The 17,932-nt window shown below is 39.0% G+C and overlaps 1 protein-coding gene across 1 annotated transcript; it reads right to left on the reverse strand.

Moving 5' to 3' along the window:
• Window positions 1-1,106: 1,106 nt before the first annotated feature.
• lrrc8da (leucine rich repeat containing 8 VRAC subunit Da) lies at window positions 1,107-13,681 on the reverse strand. Its single transcript, XM_008433355.3, has 2 exons — window positions 13,329-13,681; window positions 1,107-6,512 (listed from the first exon to the last, which is right to left on the reverse strand). Exon 2 carries the CDS (start codon window positions 6,508-6,510, stop codon window positions 3,985-3,987), a length of 2,526 nt encoding a protein of 841 aa, XP_008431577.1. The 5' UTR covers window positions 6,511-6,512; window positions 13,329-13,681; the 3' UTR covers window positions 1,107-3,984.
• Window positions 13,682-17,932: the final 4,251 nt, after the last annotated feature.

Here is a 17,932-nt window from a genome sequence, read left to right on the forward strand (position 1 = left end):
GTCTGCGTAGGCCACACCGATGCTACTGTTCCACTTTAACAGGACTCATGAGATCCCATACACTGCTGATCCCTTCATTCCAGTAAAATCCTAACCAGGTTTAGAACCATCTAGTCTGTTGGGACTCATCGCGACATTGTAAGAAAATATGGATGAGTGAATTTGTTGGTAAAGGTTGGAGAAAAACGATGTGATAAACTTGAGGCCAAGAAAAGCAAGTTGTTTTGCCATATCACTTAACTTCTGAATGTTTCATAGTGGAGGATTTTTCTTACTAGGTGCTGAGGCCACTATAACATTTTTCACGGTTTCTAAGCAACACTGAAAGCACAGTCCTGAGTGGCCCTGATGTCTACAGATTAGACAGGAAATGCAGAGGGCCTTCTAAGAAAAGTCCTGAAGGAGAAATAAGGAAAACTGACACTGATCTTTTGTCTTGTGACACAAATAAGGAATGCTGTAATAACTCTAAGTCAGTTGTGGATAATTAAAATTGCAAGGTCAAGATGCAGATATGACCACCTGGATTCACGAGTGAGAGGAAACTTAAAGCTGCATTACACAACTTACATTTTTTTTCACATTTGTTTAAAACTGTTAATGTTGAGACACAAATCTGTGAAAAAAAGGTGTTCTGCCAACTCTTAGTTGTCTTCAGAAATAGACCTGCCACAAACAACCAATCAGAGCCAGGAGGAAGGTCTTAGCGCTGTCAATCACTCTCCTACACACTGTTCACACCCTCCCCCCTTCTCTTTGCTAAGCTAAAACTAGCTTTCCGCACCAGAGCCTGCCATAAGTGCTCAGGCCACTTAGAGTAGCCACCAATGACGACAGATGAAGTTTCCCTGCAACTGTGTCATTTCTCCGCCATTAGCAGACAACATTGTGACAGTTTAGAGAAATGTATAAAAAACTTTTTGAAAAATTAGATAAAAAGCTTTTACGTCAATAGATGAATGCATTTAAACCACGGCAACACAAGAGGTTTAGGGGCCAAAATAGTTTGCATGCATATTTCAGTAAAGAGCAAATGTTCTATTCTGTCCACAACCCAATGTTGGGTGCAACTCAAATGAGGAAGAGCAATAATGTTCAGACAATGATGTAGATTTTCTTTTTATTGCCAAATAAAACTGCAGCATGAGATGACTAACATGATATATGAGCTCTGAAGAACACTTAAAAGGATTACAAAGAGGTACACTTTAAGAATGAAGGCAGACATCATCAGTGACTGAGCTAATGATCATTCTCAATCACAGGTTAAAATATTTAAACATGATTTAAAAAGTTAGAGCCAACACATTTCCCTTTTATCAGCTCTCAGTCTACACACACGTCATCAGTAAGCGACATTCATATTTATTTTTTTTTACATCATAAAGCTTTAAGGTACAAACCACAGAGGCCTTAGTGTACAATCTCTACAACAGTGAGGTAAAGGTATTTTTCTGGTGCTGAGTTTTACAACTCTAAGGTCATTCAGTCTGCTACAGAAATACACATGAAGAAAATATGAGAAACCAGTTAAAAACCACCAAGATAGGAGGGCTGAGATTTTTTATTGTATTTTTTTTCTTTTACTTCTAGAAGAGATTTTAAAATAAAAATGCTCTGCCAAAGCAGACGGACAGGAAAATATTCCATTTCATTTTTGGTCTTTTGCTGTGGAGAAACAAATGTAGCAGCAGTTAAGGCAAAAAAACCGAACCATGGTTACAATTATACCTGAGTATCTACAAAGACTATTAAAACAAATCTACATTTAATCACTGGAGCAAATGGTTTTGGTTAAGAGAATAAAGTTACATTTGTGGTTTTTTCCAATGACTTAAAGCTATGAAAAAAGAAAAAAAGAAAAAAGTACCTTGCAAAACCTTTTCCACCTTTTGAACTGCTTTACATTCAGTCACGTTATTACCACCAGATTGTGTATTCCATTAGGATTTTATGTGATGGACCAACACATAGTGCATTAAAATGAAACACGATAGAAAAATTCTGATTTTTTTTTTTATCATCAAAATAATTAACTTCTAGCAATAAAAATCTAGCCATTGGAAACCATGAAAAAGAGGGATGCACAGACTTAGATATTGATGTAGAAATCATCTCGTCATCATGGCACAAGATAACCGATATTTACCAAATATATTTCCCTCCCCTTTTGTCATGACCAAACATTACATGGCCAATCCCCTCAAGAAACGCACACACAAACGGCAACAAGGAAAAACATCAGTTATTAATATCGGCCCAGGTAATCCCAATATATGGTGCATCCCCAATAAAAAGCTAACACTTGATAGCCATTCATGGAGAGAAATGGTTTTACTTTCATCATTTGTTCTACTCTTGGTTCCATGTGAGCTTTAATAGATACAAGTAAAGAAAAAAAATAGAAGTAGTAGTTCTGATCACTGTTCAGAAGTAAAATCACTAGCCGGTGTACTTAAGTAACCTGATTGGACAAGTTTTAATTTTAGGTGCAGTATTTACATTTGTACGGTTCCAGCTGTATGCAGAGAAAACATTAGCACTATTAAATCTACTCCAACTAAAGATACTGCAATAAATTCTCACCACTTAAAACTTTTAAAATTTTAACATCCATAGCTCATCTTCCTAAACTATAGTACATGCATGATGATGCAAAACAGTGCATGATTTTCACAATCTTTCATTAAAAATCTGAAAAGGATGGCATGAGTTTGTATTCAGCTCCCTTTGATACCCCTAAATAATGTCTAATGCAACCACCTGCTTTCTGATGCCAACTAATTACCAACAATGTCTACCTATAATTTTATTCAAGCATAGATGTAGGTGTTCTGTAAAGACCTCAGAGGTTTATTAGCGAATAAACAGTATCTTGGAGACCAAGGAACACAGCAGACTGGTCAGGGAGGACGATGACAAATTTAAACAGTTTCTACTGATGATCTGTGAGATGTTAAACTTTTAACATCTCACAGATCATCAGTCAATTCTTCATTTGGAAAAGAGCATGGCACAATTGCAAACCTACCTAGACATGGATTTCAACCAAAACTGACAGGCCAAGCAAAGAGTCCCAGTCAGTCACAAGTTTGTTTTATTGTTAGCAATTAATCTGGAGGAAATTCTGTTGGAGATGGAAAATACTTGATCCTGGGGCAGCAAAACAATGACCTTAAGCATATTGTGTCAGGACTTGACAATGATGTTCATGCTCTGTATTTAATCTGATATCGGCCCAGTTAATGCCAATATATGGTGCATCCCTAATAAAAAATTAACACTTGGTATCCATTCATGAAGACAAATGGTCTCCTTGACTATTTGTCATGTAAATTGAAAATGTTTACAAAAAATGTACAAAAAATTCAGTCTCCTTTATCTTTTACTAAATACTCATACATTACTCTGTGTTGGTTGCTCACTTAAGATCTTAATATGAATTTAACAACAAAAAAAAAGATCTTAAAACTTTAAGAATACTTTTGCCTGTCGCTATACTAGTCAACAAAAATGCCTCTGAAGCTATATTAATCAGGGGTGCACCGATTGCAGTTTTCAGGTTGATCGATGATTACCAATCTTTAAAAAGCTTAACTTGCTGATGCCGATCTTGGCCGATACCGATTTATGTGTCTCATATGTTGCTAAATATATAGCAAGAAAGTCATCGAGTTGGCAACAGAGAGCTGACTATTAACTGCCTGGTGGGCCGGTCTGTCGGTCAAACCTCTCAAGAGGAGAGTGGTTGATTTCTAGACCTTTGCCGAGGTAGATAAGATCGACTTCACATGCAAGTGTCGGAGAATCACCGATCTCCCAAAATTAAGGAAATCGGGGCTGATTTATCGGTGCACCCCTAATGTTAATGTTAGCATCCGATTTTATCCTCTGAAATGATCAAGTAAATGAATTACACAATTGTTTCCCCGTTTCTGGAAACGTTTCCAGAAATGTAGTTGTGTCTTTCAGATGGATCTTGTTTTATAAGCCACTAAAGGAAACATTTGTTTCTCTGCTGATGCTCTCTTTAACTTCCACCGGCAGGGTGTCAAAAAGATGGTCCTCCACGATGAGGCCATTCTTCTGCAGCAGCCGGCAGCTTCCCAACTGGACGGGCAGTCTGTCGAGGCAGTTCCCTCTAAGCTCCAGCTGCGTGAGCTGCACCAGTTGACCCACGGTCTCTGGCAGACTGGTGAGCGCGTTGTGGCCTAGACAAAGCACCTTCAGCTTGGTGCATCTGAAGAGAGGTTTGGGCAGGGCTTCCAGCTTGTTCGAGTTAATGGCCAGATGCTGGAGGTTGTTGAGGAGGCCCACGTCAGGTGGAAGCACTGTGATGGAGTTGTGGGCCACGTCCAAGTGTCGCAGCTTGGGAAGAGTAAACAAGGCTGAAGGAAGGGACTCCAGTTTATTGTGAGAAAGGTGGAGAGATTCCAGGGACTTGACGTGACCGATGGATGCGGGGATGGTGATGATTTTGTTGTGCCAGAGCTTTAGGCACGTCAGCCTCCTGAGATGCTGGAAGCTGATGATCTCTTCAATAGTTCTGATGTTGTTGGACTTCAAGTCGAGTTCCTGCAGGTTGGTCAGGCTAAAGATGGCATGAGGGATCCTTTCCAGTTCACAGTTGTACAGCTCTAGCTCGATGAGGCTCGTCATTTTCTTCAGACTGTTCAGCACCAGCAGTTTCGTCCCATCGTTGTGCACCACCAGTCGGAGGAGATGCGGGGAGAGCTCTGTGATGTTTGTCGGCATCTTCGTGAGATTGCTCTTCAGGCATAGCGTCTTCAGATGCCTCAAATCCCTCATGGACTCCAGGCCGATCATTTTGTTGTTTTCTGAGTTCAAGTTCCCCATTAGGTACAGCTCTTTCAGACTCCGCAGCAAGTAGACCCAAGGCGGGATCTCGGCGACGTCCGTGAACTTGACGTGCAGGCGGCGCAGGTGATCCCGTAGGAAGGCAAAACCGGTTTGCTCCACTTTGGCCGGACAGTGGCACAGATGCAGCTCCTGCATGCTGGTCATCTGGGAAACCTTAGCGGAAAATCTCACCTCGGGAATCAACTCCAGCTTCAGCACTTCCAGGTCTGTCAGGTCAAACACAGCGTTCGGCAGGCCGGACAGCATGAAGAGGTGCAGCTCCTGTTGGTCGTGTGCATTGCGCGTGACATGCTGCTTTAGTTTTTCAAACGTCCACTCATGATTGAGGCTGATCTCCCTCAACTTGTTTTCACTGACCTCCGACAGGAAGACGCCGAAGCGCTTGGAGTAAAGCTGATCGTACTGGTCAACCATGTGCAGTAGAAACGCAAAGTCGTTCTTGACATCCGGAATGTCACTGAAGCTGCTCTCTTCCCTCACCTTCTCAAAGGAATACTCTTTCAGAGGGCGTCGGAACACCCAGAAAAGGGAGTATAGGCATGTCATTCCATAGATTATGATCAACACTATGTAGGTAAAGAGCAACTTGTGCAGCATGAAAGCCATGTTGTGTGTACAGTAGAATTTTTTATAGCCTGTTAGCTGTTCTATGTCTGGTTCACAATAATGCTTGAATTCTATTCTAACCAAGGTGGAAGTATAGGACAGGATCAAAATAAACTTAACAGTTTTGACAGAGGTTTGAGCGACATAGAGCCTGTAAATGAAATCACTGTCTTCCACGTGGGCTCGGAACTTTCGCACCTTCTCAAACAGGGCTTTGGCCTGCTCTCCGTCCTTTTTATCCAAGATGGTCATGCTGCTTGGGACCTCTGCAATGGGTTTATCTGCAGAGACTTTGACCCCAAGCATTGGTGTGGATGGGTTGGTGTCGGGACTTTCATCCTTCCCCTCTAAAGACACCTGCTTTGGTCCTGAGGAACTACCCGTCAACCTCTGTTTGTTCTCCTCAGAGTCCTCACACGCCGTTTCAGATAAAGCCTTCGTTGTCCAAGGCGACTCAAAACACCGACCCAGAATGGAGACAAAATGCTCAATCTTTGAACTTGTCTTGGGGTATTTAAACCAGAAATTGCTACTGACCATGAGAATAAGGGTGTGAATAAGTGTAAGGTATGGAAAGTATTTGGAAGACCAGGGTAAGGCATCATGGTAACACATTTGGTTGATAAAGACATATTGTTGAAAGTCCAGGTTGGTTTTAACCCCTCTCGGTTCAGGTTGGGGATCTGTTTTCTGTTCTGCTGTTCCAGGCCGATGTGTCATGAGAATACCAGTGATGGCTTTGTTGAACTGCGCCGTAGCACCTGAAGGGACTGTAGGTGTAACAGGGGCTCCGGCGGGTGTTGGAGAGGATCCTTTTTGGGTCTGGTACAGATTAGCTTCCGTTTCTTCAGGACAAGGAAGGCAAGCGACATGGTCCTTGGTGATTTGCATGGTCATTGCAAATATGGCCAACATGAGCATGACCAGGCCCAGATAGTCCATGAAGACGTCCCACCATGGCTTTAAGATGCGATACGTCGGCTGGATGTCGTTCAGGGATGCAACCTCAGTGAGTGTAAACATTACTGCAATGAAAAAAAAAAAAAGACTTTTTCTTATTTTGATCATAAAATATCTGTTTCTTCATTAAGGTAAAAAATTTTACATTTCAGAATCATTGATTCAGACTGGGGATATGGATTGTAGTTGAGTTCTTTATTTTACAAACATTTTCATATTTTAGTATGTTTATCCAAATAGCTAAATCTAAATTAGACATTGAAATTTTTTATAAAAAGCTCACAATTTGCCTTTTTTTGCATTATGCAATTTATCTTTAACATTTAAATATATCTGAATTAGTAAATGTTAACTAAAAACAAGACAACTTCAGATGTTTACACCAAGGCACACAAATCCATCAATACCAATAATCTGAAAGAACAACAACCTATAAGACCATGGCTTTCTTCACAATGGCCTGGTCACCAGTCAATTTGGAGTCAGACAGATGCAGCAGATCTAGTATCTTGATCGTTTTCTTCCTGAAATTTTTCCTAGCTTTTCCCCCCTTAAAAACATAATGTAGTAGTTTGTGCTCGAGCTTCACTCTTGGAATGATTTTTGTTGCCCATAAATGCTGTTAAATACATGTATTAACACTTAACCTTTGCCTGAGAGCAGGAAGTTTGCAAAGCCAAAGAGATGAATGGAATAAAACCACAATACCCAAGAGAAGAGGTCAAAGAGAAAACATAGAGGCTGTTTGCATTGATTGTGACAATTATAGTAATAACTGCCAAATAAAGTGAAAGTAGCTTAAATTACAAACAAGGGACAGTGAAAACATTGAGAATGAGTTACGACATGTTTCTACCAACACAAAAACACCTTAATTCCCTCGTCACTGGTCATAATGTCTCGATATAAACACATTCTGAAAGCTTAGACCTGCACGTCATGACTATTCTTTTAGACACAAAAGAAGGAAGGTTTCCAAAAAAATATTCAATGCAAGTTTCTGGTAAAAGCAAGCTTTTACTCTGGTCCATTTAACAGCAGAGTAAGAAAAGTGGAGTGCCACACTGTTGCTCCTTGCCCTAGCTGTGGGAGTCTTATTTCATTGGAGCAAAACAGGCTGTAAATGAGTAACCGATGGCACCGCTGAGTAGTAGTCTGCGCCATAATTGCACTTAGGCCTGTCGCGATAAACGATAAATCAATTAATCGGACAATAAATTAAACCTATCGACCTCATTTTAATTATCGTCTTTATCGTCTCTTCCGGACTTTTTTCTTTCTGTTGACGACACTGAAAGAAAAAAGTCTCAGCTCCTGTGCTCTCCACTGACCCTCCTTTCCTCATTTCCTTAGTCTAATGTCCAGCGCACACTACACGAGTTGTCGGCCCATTTTCAAACCCCTGAGAGACCACACCTTAACCGACAGAAATCCTAGGTATAACGGTTCGATCAGGTTCGTCGTGTCCAGCCACAAGGTCACAAAATAATGGCTACAAGTCCAGTTAACTAATTTTAAAACCAGGCATTAATCAATGCTTTACTACAATCTACCTGCAATGCTTGTGGCTAGTGTCAGCGTAACGTCCTGACTGAATGAAAATCATTATAACCTATTTATGTCACGCATCAACTGCGGTAGCAATTTGGCTCCAACTCCTCCCCTTGTCAATTATATATTCTTTGCACAAAATGTTGAATAAACATTAATGATACCACATATCATCTCCGATGTCCGCTGGACTTCGGGTTGCGCCGTATCAGCTGGTTGGAATTCCCCTCCGTAATTTCCCCTCAGAAAGCACGGAGAAGAATCCGTGCTTTCTGATTGGAAAGTTTGATGTCTGTAATTGCTTGGTGAAAATCACCAAGAACAATCAATAAGTTTGGACATTGAACCTTCTTTTGCCCGTGTCGAGAAACATGACCCCAGTGCCTTAGTAATGGCTTGGTGGAACTTTTATTGGATGTTTGGCTTTGCGAACAGTCAGAAGTGGTTCTGTTTGGTTCTTCACCTGATTATCAGCTTTATTGTGGCGCACTGCAGCTGCTGCAATTCCTAAAAACAAGCGACAAAACTGAGCTAATCCCCTGTGTTCTAAAAACATGGTGATATTTATAACAGCTGTCAAACTACGGCTCCTACAGCATATTTAAAATAAAAGCATTGACCAATATGAGTAGATATTCACCCTTTCTTGTATCTTGACAGAACTAACACAAACTAAACTGTTTATAGATTTGTATCATGGAGAATTTTTCAAACATCAGTTTTCTAATCTTTATTTTAAGATATATCGACTAACAAATGATGGCGCTACTAATATTTTTGTGACAGATTTCTCCTCGTATTGGGATAAAATGTTTTCTGGACACAATGCATGTCAATTGATATGCATATCAATTAGCAGGAGTACAAAAGATGTGAAAATAATTAACTATACTACATTAAGAAATTGTATTTAAGCCTCGGTGCTACATGAAGCTCATTTTGAACCAATGCAAGTTAAAAACAATATTTCGTTTTGCTTTTAATACGAAATATTAAAAACTATATATATATATATATATATATATATATATATATTTATATATATATATATGCTCCCATCCCTGAAGAAGTCCCTGCCACCCTCTTGCCACCCCATAAATATTTTTCTAGATCTGCCCCTGCACACACTGCAGGATGATCGGTTAGATCGGCCAACGATCTAAGATTGTCATAAGAGGAAAATAGGGACAAAAAATGGTGTAGTGTGAACTACTGCATAAGGTAGTTGGATGTGCCCGTTTTCTCTATTTAAATCTAGTGATTACTGAAGGGAAATATAGTATACAGACTATTATCTGCACTCTTTTGGTTGAATGCAGTATTTATTTCCACTTTGGCTTTATGTCGTTTAGTTTTTATTCAAGTACGTTTTTTGTTAATGGAGACTGAGAAACCATTTTATTTTTGGTTGTTCTATTTAGTTTATCAGTTCCAGTGTTACGTGTTCTTTTGAAAATAAGGTGCATCTATCAGGAAATTGCATGTATTAGTCATTTCCATTAAATCAATGTCAAAGGGTCCTGAAACAATGTTATCGTTTATCGCAATAATTTTTTAGACAATTAATCGTCCAGCAGAATTTGTTATCGTGACAGGCCTAGTTGCACTATGGTCTGCTGCACTGAACTTTCACTTCCTGTCACCAAGTTTTTCTGTCCTACTTCACAATGTTTAAGTGTTGGGTCACGATTTTGCTGAATCCAGTCACGTTACAAAGTCTTACCCAAAACCCACACTTTCCTCCCCAAACTCTTCTCCTCTGATCCACTCAGCCATTTGGCTCACATGTTTCATTTACCGAATGCCTGAAAGTCAATCCTAATTTAGTTATCGAGGCATGTTCACTATGTTCACAGTATTTTCCTTTAGATTAGTTTGTGTGATTTTTTTATGTCAAATCAAAAATTAATCTCTCTGTAACTTCATAGTCATGTAGCTTTAATTGTATGTCTATATAATTACCTTTACCTTAGCAAGTACAGCATTTTTTAGAGCCAACAGCTTAACGTCATGTAGCCTATAAGCTCTTCTGGATGAGTGTCGCAAACGATCATCATTCCTCTTCCACTCTGAAGACACACACAGGCTGATACATATGCCTCTAATACCAAGACTTTGGTTAGAGGTGTTCTGGCACCTCCTAGTGGTCAGACTAGACTGAATTATATGTAGCTCATGAAAGCAGCACTGGGGAGACAAAAATAAGATTTAGTTGATCATACCAACTAAATTTACCATATCTGAGGTAGGCTGGGCAATAAAAAAAATATTTATACCAGCTCACATTTTACAACTGATATACAGGACAGACATGATGTAAAGAAGATTCTAAAAGTAATTTGGAATTTTGGGCTTGAAGCTTTTTTGACACAATAGGCAAAAAAGGGAATGTGGACAAGTAGCAGAAGTATAAATTTGTAATATAACACATAATTTTGGGACAGCTATAGAAACTATAAACTCTAAATAACTAAATAAATAAATACTAAACTCTAAATAAATATTTTAGATTATAAACAAATAATTTTGAATAATTATGAGTATATACATGAATACAATATTTCCTTATGGTTAAACAGCAAGCCGACTGAAAAAGTGATTTAGTAGTAAAGCATTTAGCTTCATTTAAAAAAGCAGTGGCTGTTGGAAAGCTCTTAATTCTTAAGATCAATTTCTAATATAGACTCCTTATTACAAAAAAAGGTACAGGAGACTCTGGGACTGTGTGACAGAGTGATTCTGCAGTGTAATAATGAAAACAGCGTCGTTTAAAAAAACATTTGTTCTTGTTCATTTTCTAATACTGTTTACTTTCCAACACTGTTTTCTTATGCACAAGGGATAACAGTCCTGGGCCTCCAGTAACGGGATTTTCCAGTCAACAACAAAGGCGATGACAAAGCACTACTTGTTCTAAAACATATGTTGTAAATATTTCAAAGACTTGCCTGCACAATAGCAGTAGCAATTAAAATATCAAAGACTGAAGTGTTTTTCCTTTAAGTGTTTGTCGCTAATTAAGATTCTACCTAAATTCATGGTGCAAAACTTAAAATAACAACTCCTAGGTAATTCAGTATCTGATTAATAGATTAACACAATTAAACATAATTAAATATGAGTGACTGTAAAGAGTCAATGCCAGATAGAGGTATATTGTGTTATTTTTCGCTCTTCTAGGGCTTCAGAACTGTGGTTGCTGACTCAGTCAAATCCTGAATAAACTGCAGAGATCACTGATGTCAACACTTTGTTTTTGTTTTTTTTACTATGACATGTTGAAACACTTGATGCTTTCAAGACCCGTCCTGCACCACCTGAGAACAGGGGAAATTGGATTTGCCAGCAGGAGAAGTCCTGGCATTACTCTTCCTCAGGCCACATGTTGTCAGGCCTGGATATTGATTGTTAGTATAAACTGGAGCCAGACCACTAGTTTGTTTCATCCAATTTAAAGACACCGCGCAGTGTTACAAATTTATTCAAACACTGACTATTCACCTACAAGATTTTATTTCAATAAAGTTTTTTAAGAAGCACACTTATAGAAAAAGACCCAAGTCTGTTTTGTGTGCATTCAGAAGTACCACAAAAAAAGAGATCAGCTGATTCTGCAAGTCAAAAGCTTCAACTAGCTTTGAATTAAAGTTGGACGAACCTGATATGTTTGACCCTAGTGTCCCCAAAGCCCTTAGTGAACTCAACCCTCTTGCCGAGTTCATTTCAGCTTTGTCTCTACAAAGCTGAAATAAAAGTTAGCAGTTATGATCATGTTTACAATTTAAACTAGAACCAATTTACCTTTGAATTTTTTCTTCTGATTGGTATCTAGCATATTTGGCGGGGATGCACTGGTTGCATGTTTAATTGTGTTAATCTATTAATCAGATACTGAATGCACTGGTTGCATCCCCGTCAAATATCACCAACCTTTAAAAAGCTTGACTCAATGAGATTTCAATTTTGACCCATACTAATTTTTTTTTTGTCTAAAAAGTTGATAAATATGACAAAGTTGCTGAGTTTCCAACAGTGCTGTGATTATTTTAATTGCACATGTGCAGACATGACCTGGTGGCTGGGTCTGCCTCTTTCTCCAACAACAGAGCAAAAGGGGACTCTAGTTAATTTTCAGACATTTGCTGAGATAGACTAGATCGGTTGGTAAAAAAGGTTTCACGTGATTAAACCAAACACTAATATTATAAAATTAATGTCAATTCATCTTTGAATTCCTAATAGTTACAGGATTTTCTAGAACAAGTGGCACTGCATGCAGTTAAAATTCCTACCAGTTTAACTTTATCAAATACCTTCCATCTTCAATTGCCAGGCGATGGGATTTCTTTCTAACTTCTGCACTGTGGAGTTGACTGGTGGTAATAGTATAGCTTATATTGCAGATGCATGTTGTGGCCAACTGGTGGGATTGAGATCAATAGGAGTCTATTTGACAGGCAATCATTTCAGCCACATAAAAACAAAGAGCCAAACCAGTCCTGCAAGAAACAAAAATCACCGGTCTGCCCTGGTCTTCTTCACAAACCCCTTGGATGTGTTTTATTGTTGCCAAATTTACAACTCAAAAGTCTTTCTTGCAGCTATACAAGTAAATGGATGGAGAAAATAAGAGATACACATACTAGGCTTTCCCTGGCTGATATAAATTTTTGGTTTTCCATTATGTTCTCTGACTTAAAGTTCTTCTTCCTTAAGGAAGACAACATTAAAATCTTTAAAATATCTCAAACAGAGAGGTTCCTTCTATCTATTTGTCCAGTAGCTGGAAGCAGCAGTGAAAGTTTGTAAACTACATTATTGACTCACTGAACAGATCCAACATGCTTCATGATCAACTTTCAATTCTCATGGTGTCTTAGCAAGTGGCGGGTGTGCCTAGAAAAAGGCGGAACAAGCCTTCTTGGTTAACCTTTTAAGAAACAACAAAAAGACAATGAGCAAAACTGTAGCTTCCACGTGACAGTAGCGGGACAGCAAGTCAAGTTCAGAGATAAACTGTAACTTCTAAGATGGCTACCAGCGAGTATATGCCGCTGTACATCATGAGGCATTTTTCTACACACCCTTTTCATGTCCTAAGAAAATTTTATTGTATTTTCCATGCTCTGTTGATGGAAAAACTTGACCTTTCCAGCCGGTTTTTGAACGCCGCAGTTTTACGCCTCACTCTGCCTCAGAAGGTCAGGTGACTTGATTAGACATGTTAAAGTGAAGCGTCACTATGTATTTTGGGCCTTAATAAATCAGTTATGTCACTGAAACATACTTTATTTTAGTTTATATGTTTTTGTAGAGGGAAATACACTTACTGCCAACGTTATCTCAGTCCAAGTGTTTCTTGCTCACTCTGCATGCCACTTTTCCAGCCGCTCCTCAGGTGCGTGGTTAACCTAATTTCTAAGCCCCGTTAATAACAGCGTTCGCAGAGGCAATGACGCCGCTCAGAAAAGCAGTCCTGGGGAAGGTTTGCTCGTGACCGTGGTATTTGCCTGCTGTTAGTCCTCATGCCTAGACGTACATGAGGTTCTTGTCGGTGTATTAGATAACATGAGCAGGTAGCCCGCCCGAGCAATGTATTTCTCAGAAGTCTGATCCAATATGGAGCCGCGCTCAGAGCTGTTTGTGGGTTTAACGGGCCTTTCCTATTGGTCGACTAGATAAGAGCAAGTTCCAGTAGTCGCCGCCTACTAGTTATCAAATGTTGCGTTTGCTGACCATGGGGGAAAAGAAGGGACAATTTCTGAACAATCATTGTAAAGCAACAAATATCTGTGCTAAGATTAATACAACTTAAATTAAGATTCCACACATAAAATGGATAAGTGAGAGGATCCAAAATCTGTTTTAGAAAATTCGGGAAGTAGCCTATACCAGACCATGGAACCATGAGCAAAAAAGTGTTTTGAACACGTCTTATTCTTCGAGGAACATAATTGTAAGGAGTTTAATAATTTATCTGGCAAGTCTGCGGAAAAAAAGCTAACCTCATAGTAAGTTCGAAAAGAAGATGAATGATAAACCGACCGAGAAACAGATTCAATATAAATTGAGGTCTTTTCTACATGTATAATTCGCTTTCCCCTCTAGGACATGAACGCAGCATCATATTCCTCCTCTTGTAAGACTTTTGCTCAAAATCTTCTAACTCAGAAATAACAGACTGTTTTAAGTTGTATTATCTTTCTGTCTTTTTTGGGGGGGGTGGGGGCTTATTTTTTGTTTACTGCAGCATAACTTCCAGTTCTTTCTGGTTTTGGTTGATGATGCACTGGGCGGAGGAAGTGTCTTCTCAGTTGCAAACCAAACAGGTTTCAACCGGTACCGGGCTGGCTGCTGCCTGCTGCCAGTCTGCTTTCTCTCACTCTGCCCCTGTAGACTGCAGTGGGAGAACTGAGAAGGGGAAGAAAAGAATGACGAAAGAAAGAAAGAAAAGTAGAAGCTAGACCCAGCATGTGAGATCACACGCTGAGAAGGTTGATGAGCCTTTGGGGTGAATAACTATCTAGACAAAGCAGATGCAGTATTTTGCATACAATGATATTTACATACAATTTGTATTAAAAAAAAAAGACTTCTACTGTCTGACATTCAATCAAGTAAACTTTTCCTGTTTTAGCTCCATAAGGATTACCAATGTTGTTTCTATTTGCACAGAATGAGAGATAATTTAATAGTACAATTTTAAAGAAACATCAGAAATGATCAGATTTCCGTAGTCTTTGGAGAACTGCACGTTAAACTGAAACCTTTTGCTTGTCCTCCACAAGTTTCTAACAAGTTTCCTGGAATTTTGTCCCTTTCTTCTTGTTGATATGAGTCAATGTTGTGGGTCGCTTTGCTCGCACACCCTTTTAACCCTACCCATAGTTTCTGTGGAGTTGAGATAAGGACTTTGTGATGGCCACCGCAAAACACATTTAATTGTGCTTTAGCAATTTTGTAACAAATTTTGCAGTATGCTGTAGATCATTGTCGATTTGAAAGATCCGTCTAAGTTCGTGTTTGACCTCTCAAAATGTCGACAGAGTATTTTGACATAATAGAATTTCCTCTTGACACTATCTATTGTGTGAAATACCCACCTGCAGCAAAACTGTTCTACAAAAAAACACCATTCCTCCATTCTTCACTGCTGAGGTGTTGCTCTCAGGCTTGCAGTCTTTTCCCATTTTCCTCCAAAGGTAATGATGGTTAGTATGGCCAAATACTTCCACATGTCTCCACAAATTAAGCGATTTATCCCTGAGTGCATTTAAGTAAGGTAATATGGACTTTTTTTGTTTTGTGTGTTTTACTTTGGTACACTCATTTCACACCACACATATTGATAGGACCTCTCTCCTTCCTGCATACATCAAAGAAACTTCTGCAGTTGGGCCCAGTGTTTCCTCAGGACTAAGTGTCACTTTCTTCTCAGAAGTGAATTACCTGTTCCTCAAACAAAAACATGTAAATTCAAGAAGTGTTGCATCTAAGTTTCAAATTTTTCCTCACATTGGCTCTCTAATCTGTCAGCAACATATTGCACCACATCTTCTTGCACCAGAAGTATACCAGCAATGCTGCAGACTGATGGCTTAAAGAATAAATACAGCACAAAAACTGAGAAATGTGTTTCCGTGCCAAATATTTTAGCCTTAGCGTTATTTTGGTTCTGAGATGGAGCAGCAGCCTATCCAGGGTGCACCATGTCTCTTACCTAATGACCTCTGGAGATGCCAGTACCACCACCACCACAACTGTTTTCACTGATTCATTCATTTACAACAACATCAAATCGTCCGTTTTAAATTGTTTTATTGTTTACAGATTTTTCCTGCCACAATTTTACTGTTTATCACTGTCAAATATACAGATATATATTTTTTGCAGTTATATAGTTAATAAATGATGTATAGTATGTAATTAAAAATAAATTTGGTAATGACTTTAGAGCGCAGGTGTCAAACTAAAGGCCCTGGAGGGCCACTACCCTGAAACTTTTAGATGTGACTCTGCTGCACCACACCTATAATTAGGTCATTAGCAAGGCGCTGGAGAACTTATCTACACAAGAAGGAGGTAATTAAGTCATATCATTCCAGTGTTTTGTATCTGTGGCACATCTAAAAAGCAGGGTGGCCCTTGAGGACTGGAGTTTGACACCCCTGCTTTAGAGTGACATCAGTGGTTCTAACACAAAAGTACTTCCTGAAAAACAAAAGTGTACATAATATAAATTGCTAAATTTCAAATTACAGTGGTTTTCTTACCACTTGTTTTCAAGCTAAATGCATTCTTGCTTATGTATAAATACAGTATTATTATATAAAACATAATTTTATTGACTCAGACAATGTCTTGTTCTCGATCTATTAACATTACTGTACATATTTCTGTGTAAGTGGATGTTTTTCTTTGTTTTGTTTTTACTTATTAAGGGGTGCAATATGCATGTTCTTTTTTATATGACTCAAAACCAATAAAGCAATAAATAAATGATTGCATTAGTTCCTAGGCATGTTATCAAGTGCAGCAGAAGTCTGATAGCCACCCATTCATTCCATTAAGGTGTGTGTCGTCAGGGAAACATCCACAACATGCAGGACAGTGAGGGACCAGGCCTGTGGGCCACGGCTTTATGGGAACTGTGGCGAGACACGTGATTGGTGGGGTGAACCAGATGAAGAAGTAAAAAATGTAATCATTTGGTTTTTTTCTTCAAACAGTGAGGTGGAGGTTAAACCATTATGGGTTTCCTTTTTAGGACACAGACATTTCAAAAGCCCCAGAACTGCTGGCAGCCAGATGAGTGTGTTGGCAATCAGACCACCCAGGTAGAAGCATAAGAAAGAAGAAACTTGGGGTGAGGGGAACAGGAAGTAACACACAGACATTCTCACACGATATAGACACTTGCAGTTCTTTAGCTGCTCATCAGAAAGCACAAACCAACAACAGCCCTAAACAAACATGGCAGCTGCTACAATTTTCTGTTTGCGCAGAAAAACCCACAGATCCCACTCTCACACACTTTTGCTTTTTGAGCATTTCTAAAACGTTCTGACAGAGTAAAGAATTTATGTTGCAGAGACCTGCAAGAACAGCTTCCTAAAACCAGGAAGCTGTTCTTGCAGGTATGCTTAGCTGGCGGGTCTCTTTTGTCTTGTTGTGACTTGAAGGCATTCTCACCACTGATGTTTGCACAGGCATGTATGTCCAGCACGTTTTGCTTTGGCAACATTCCTGGAAAGTCTGGTTTTTAAGAACATCCATTCACATTTCCGAACTTTAATTTGAATGCCAAATATAAAGGCCTTGCAAAAGTGTTTATGTCCCTTCAACCTTTTTATTATATTTATTTTGTTATGTCACAAGAACAGACTTAGAAATAGTTTTGGGGGGAATTTTTTGTGCACCAAATTACTCATCATTGTGAAGTAGAAGGAAAATATTACATAGTTTTGCTAAGTTTTCACAAGTACTATTTTGAAAAGTGTACTGTACATTTGTAACCTTGACCTCTTTGCTCTGATGTACCTGAATAAAATGCAGAAGTTGGGGACACTTTTCTTCTGCAGCGACAGTGACACAGAGTTTACAGAAAAAAATTGAGAGATTGTGGAAAAGTTAACCTTCTAGCAGGCAATGCCAGTAAAGATGGGTACAGTAAAATGGGTCAGATTACAGTGTTTTCACAGATTAGTGGCCCAGTCAAAGTTCAGACTTAAATTTAAAGCCTCTTGCAAGAATTTGGATGCATTGTGCTCCATTTAATCTGAGTTAGGTTGACCAATTTTTAAAAAAGAATTGGCAGGATTTCAGTCAGACGTGCCAAATTGGTAAAGGAATATCCCAAAACACTTTCAGCTGTGACTGCAGCAAACATTGTTCTGCAAAGTATTAACTCAGATTTGTCTGGTAAAAAAAATTG

This window comes from Poecilia reticulata, chromosome 17 (genome assembly GCF_904066995.2).
Source record: "Poecilia reticulata chromosome 17, P_reticulata-male-v2, whole genome shotgun sequence".
Taxonomy (NCBI): domain Eukaryota; kingdom Metazoa; phylum Chordata; class Actinopteri; order Cyprinodontiformes; family Poeciliidae; genus Poecilia; species Poecilia reticulata.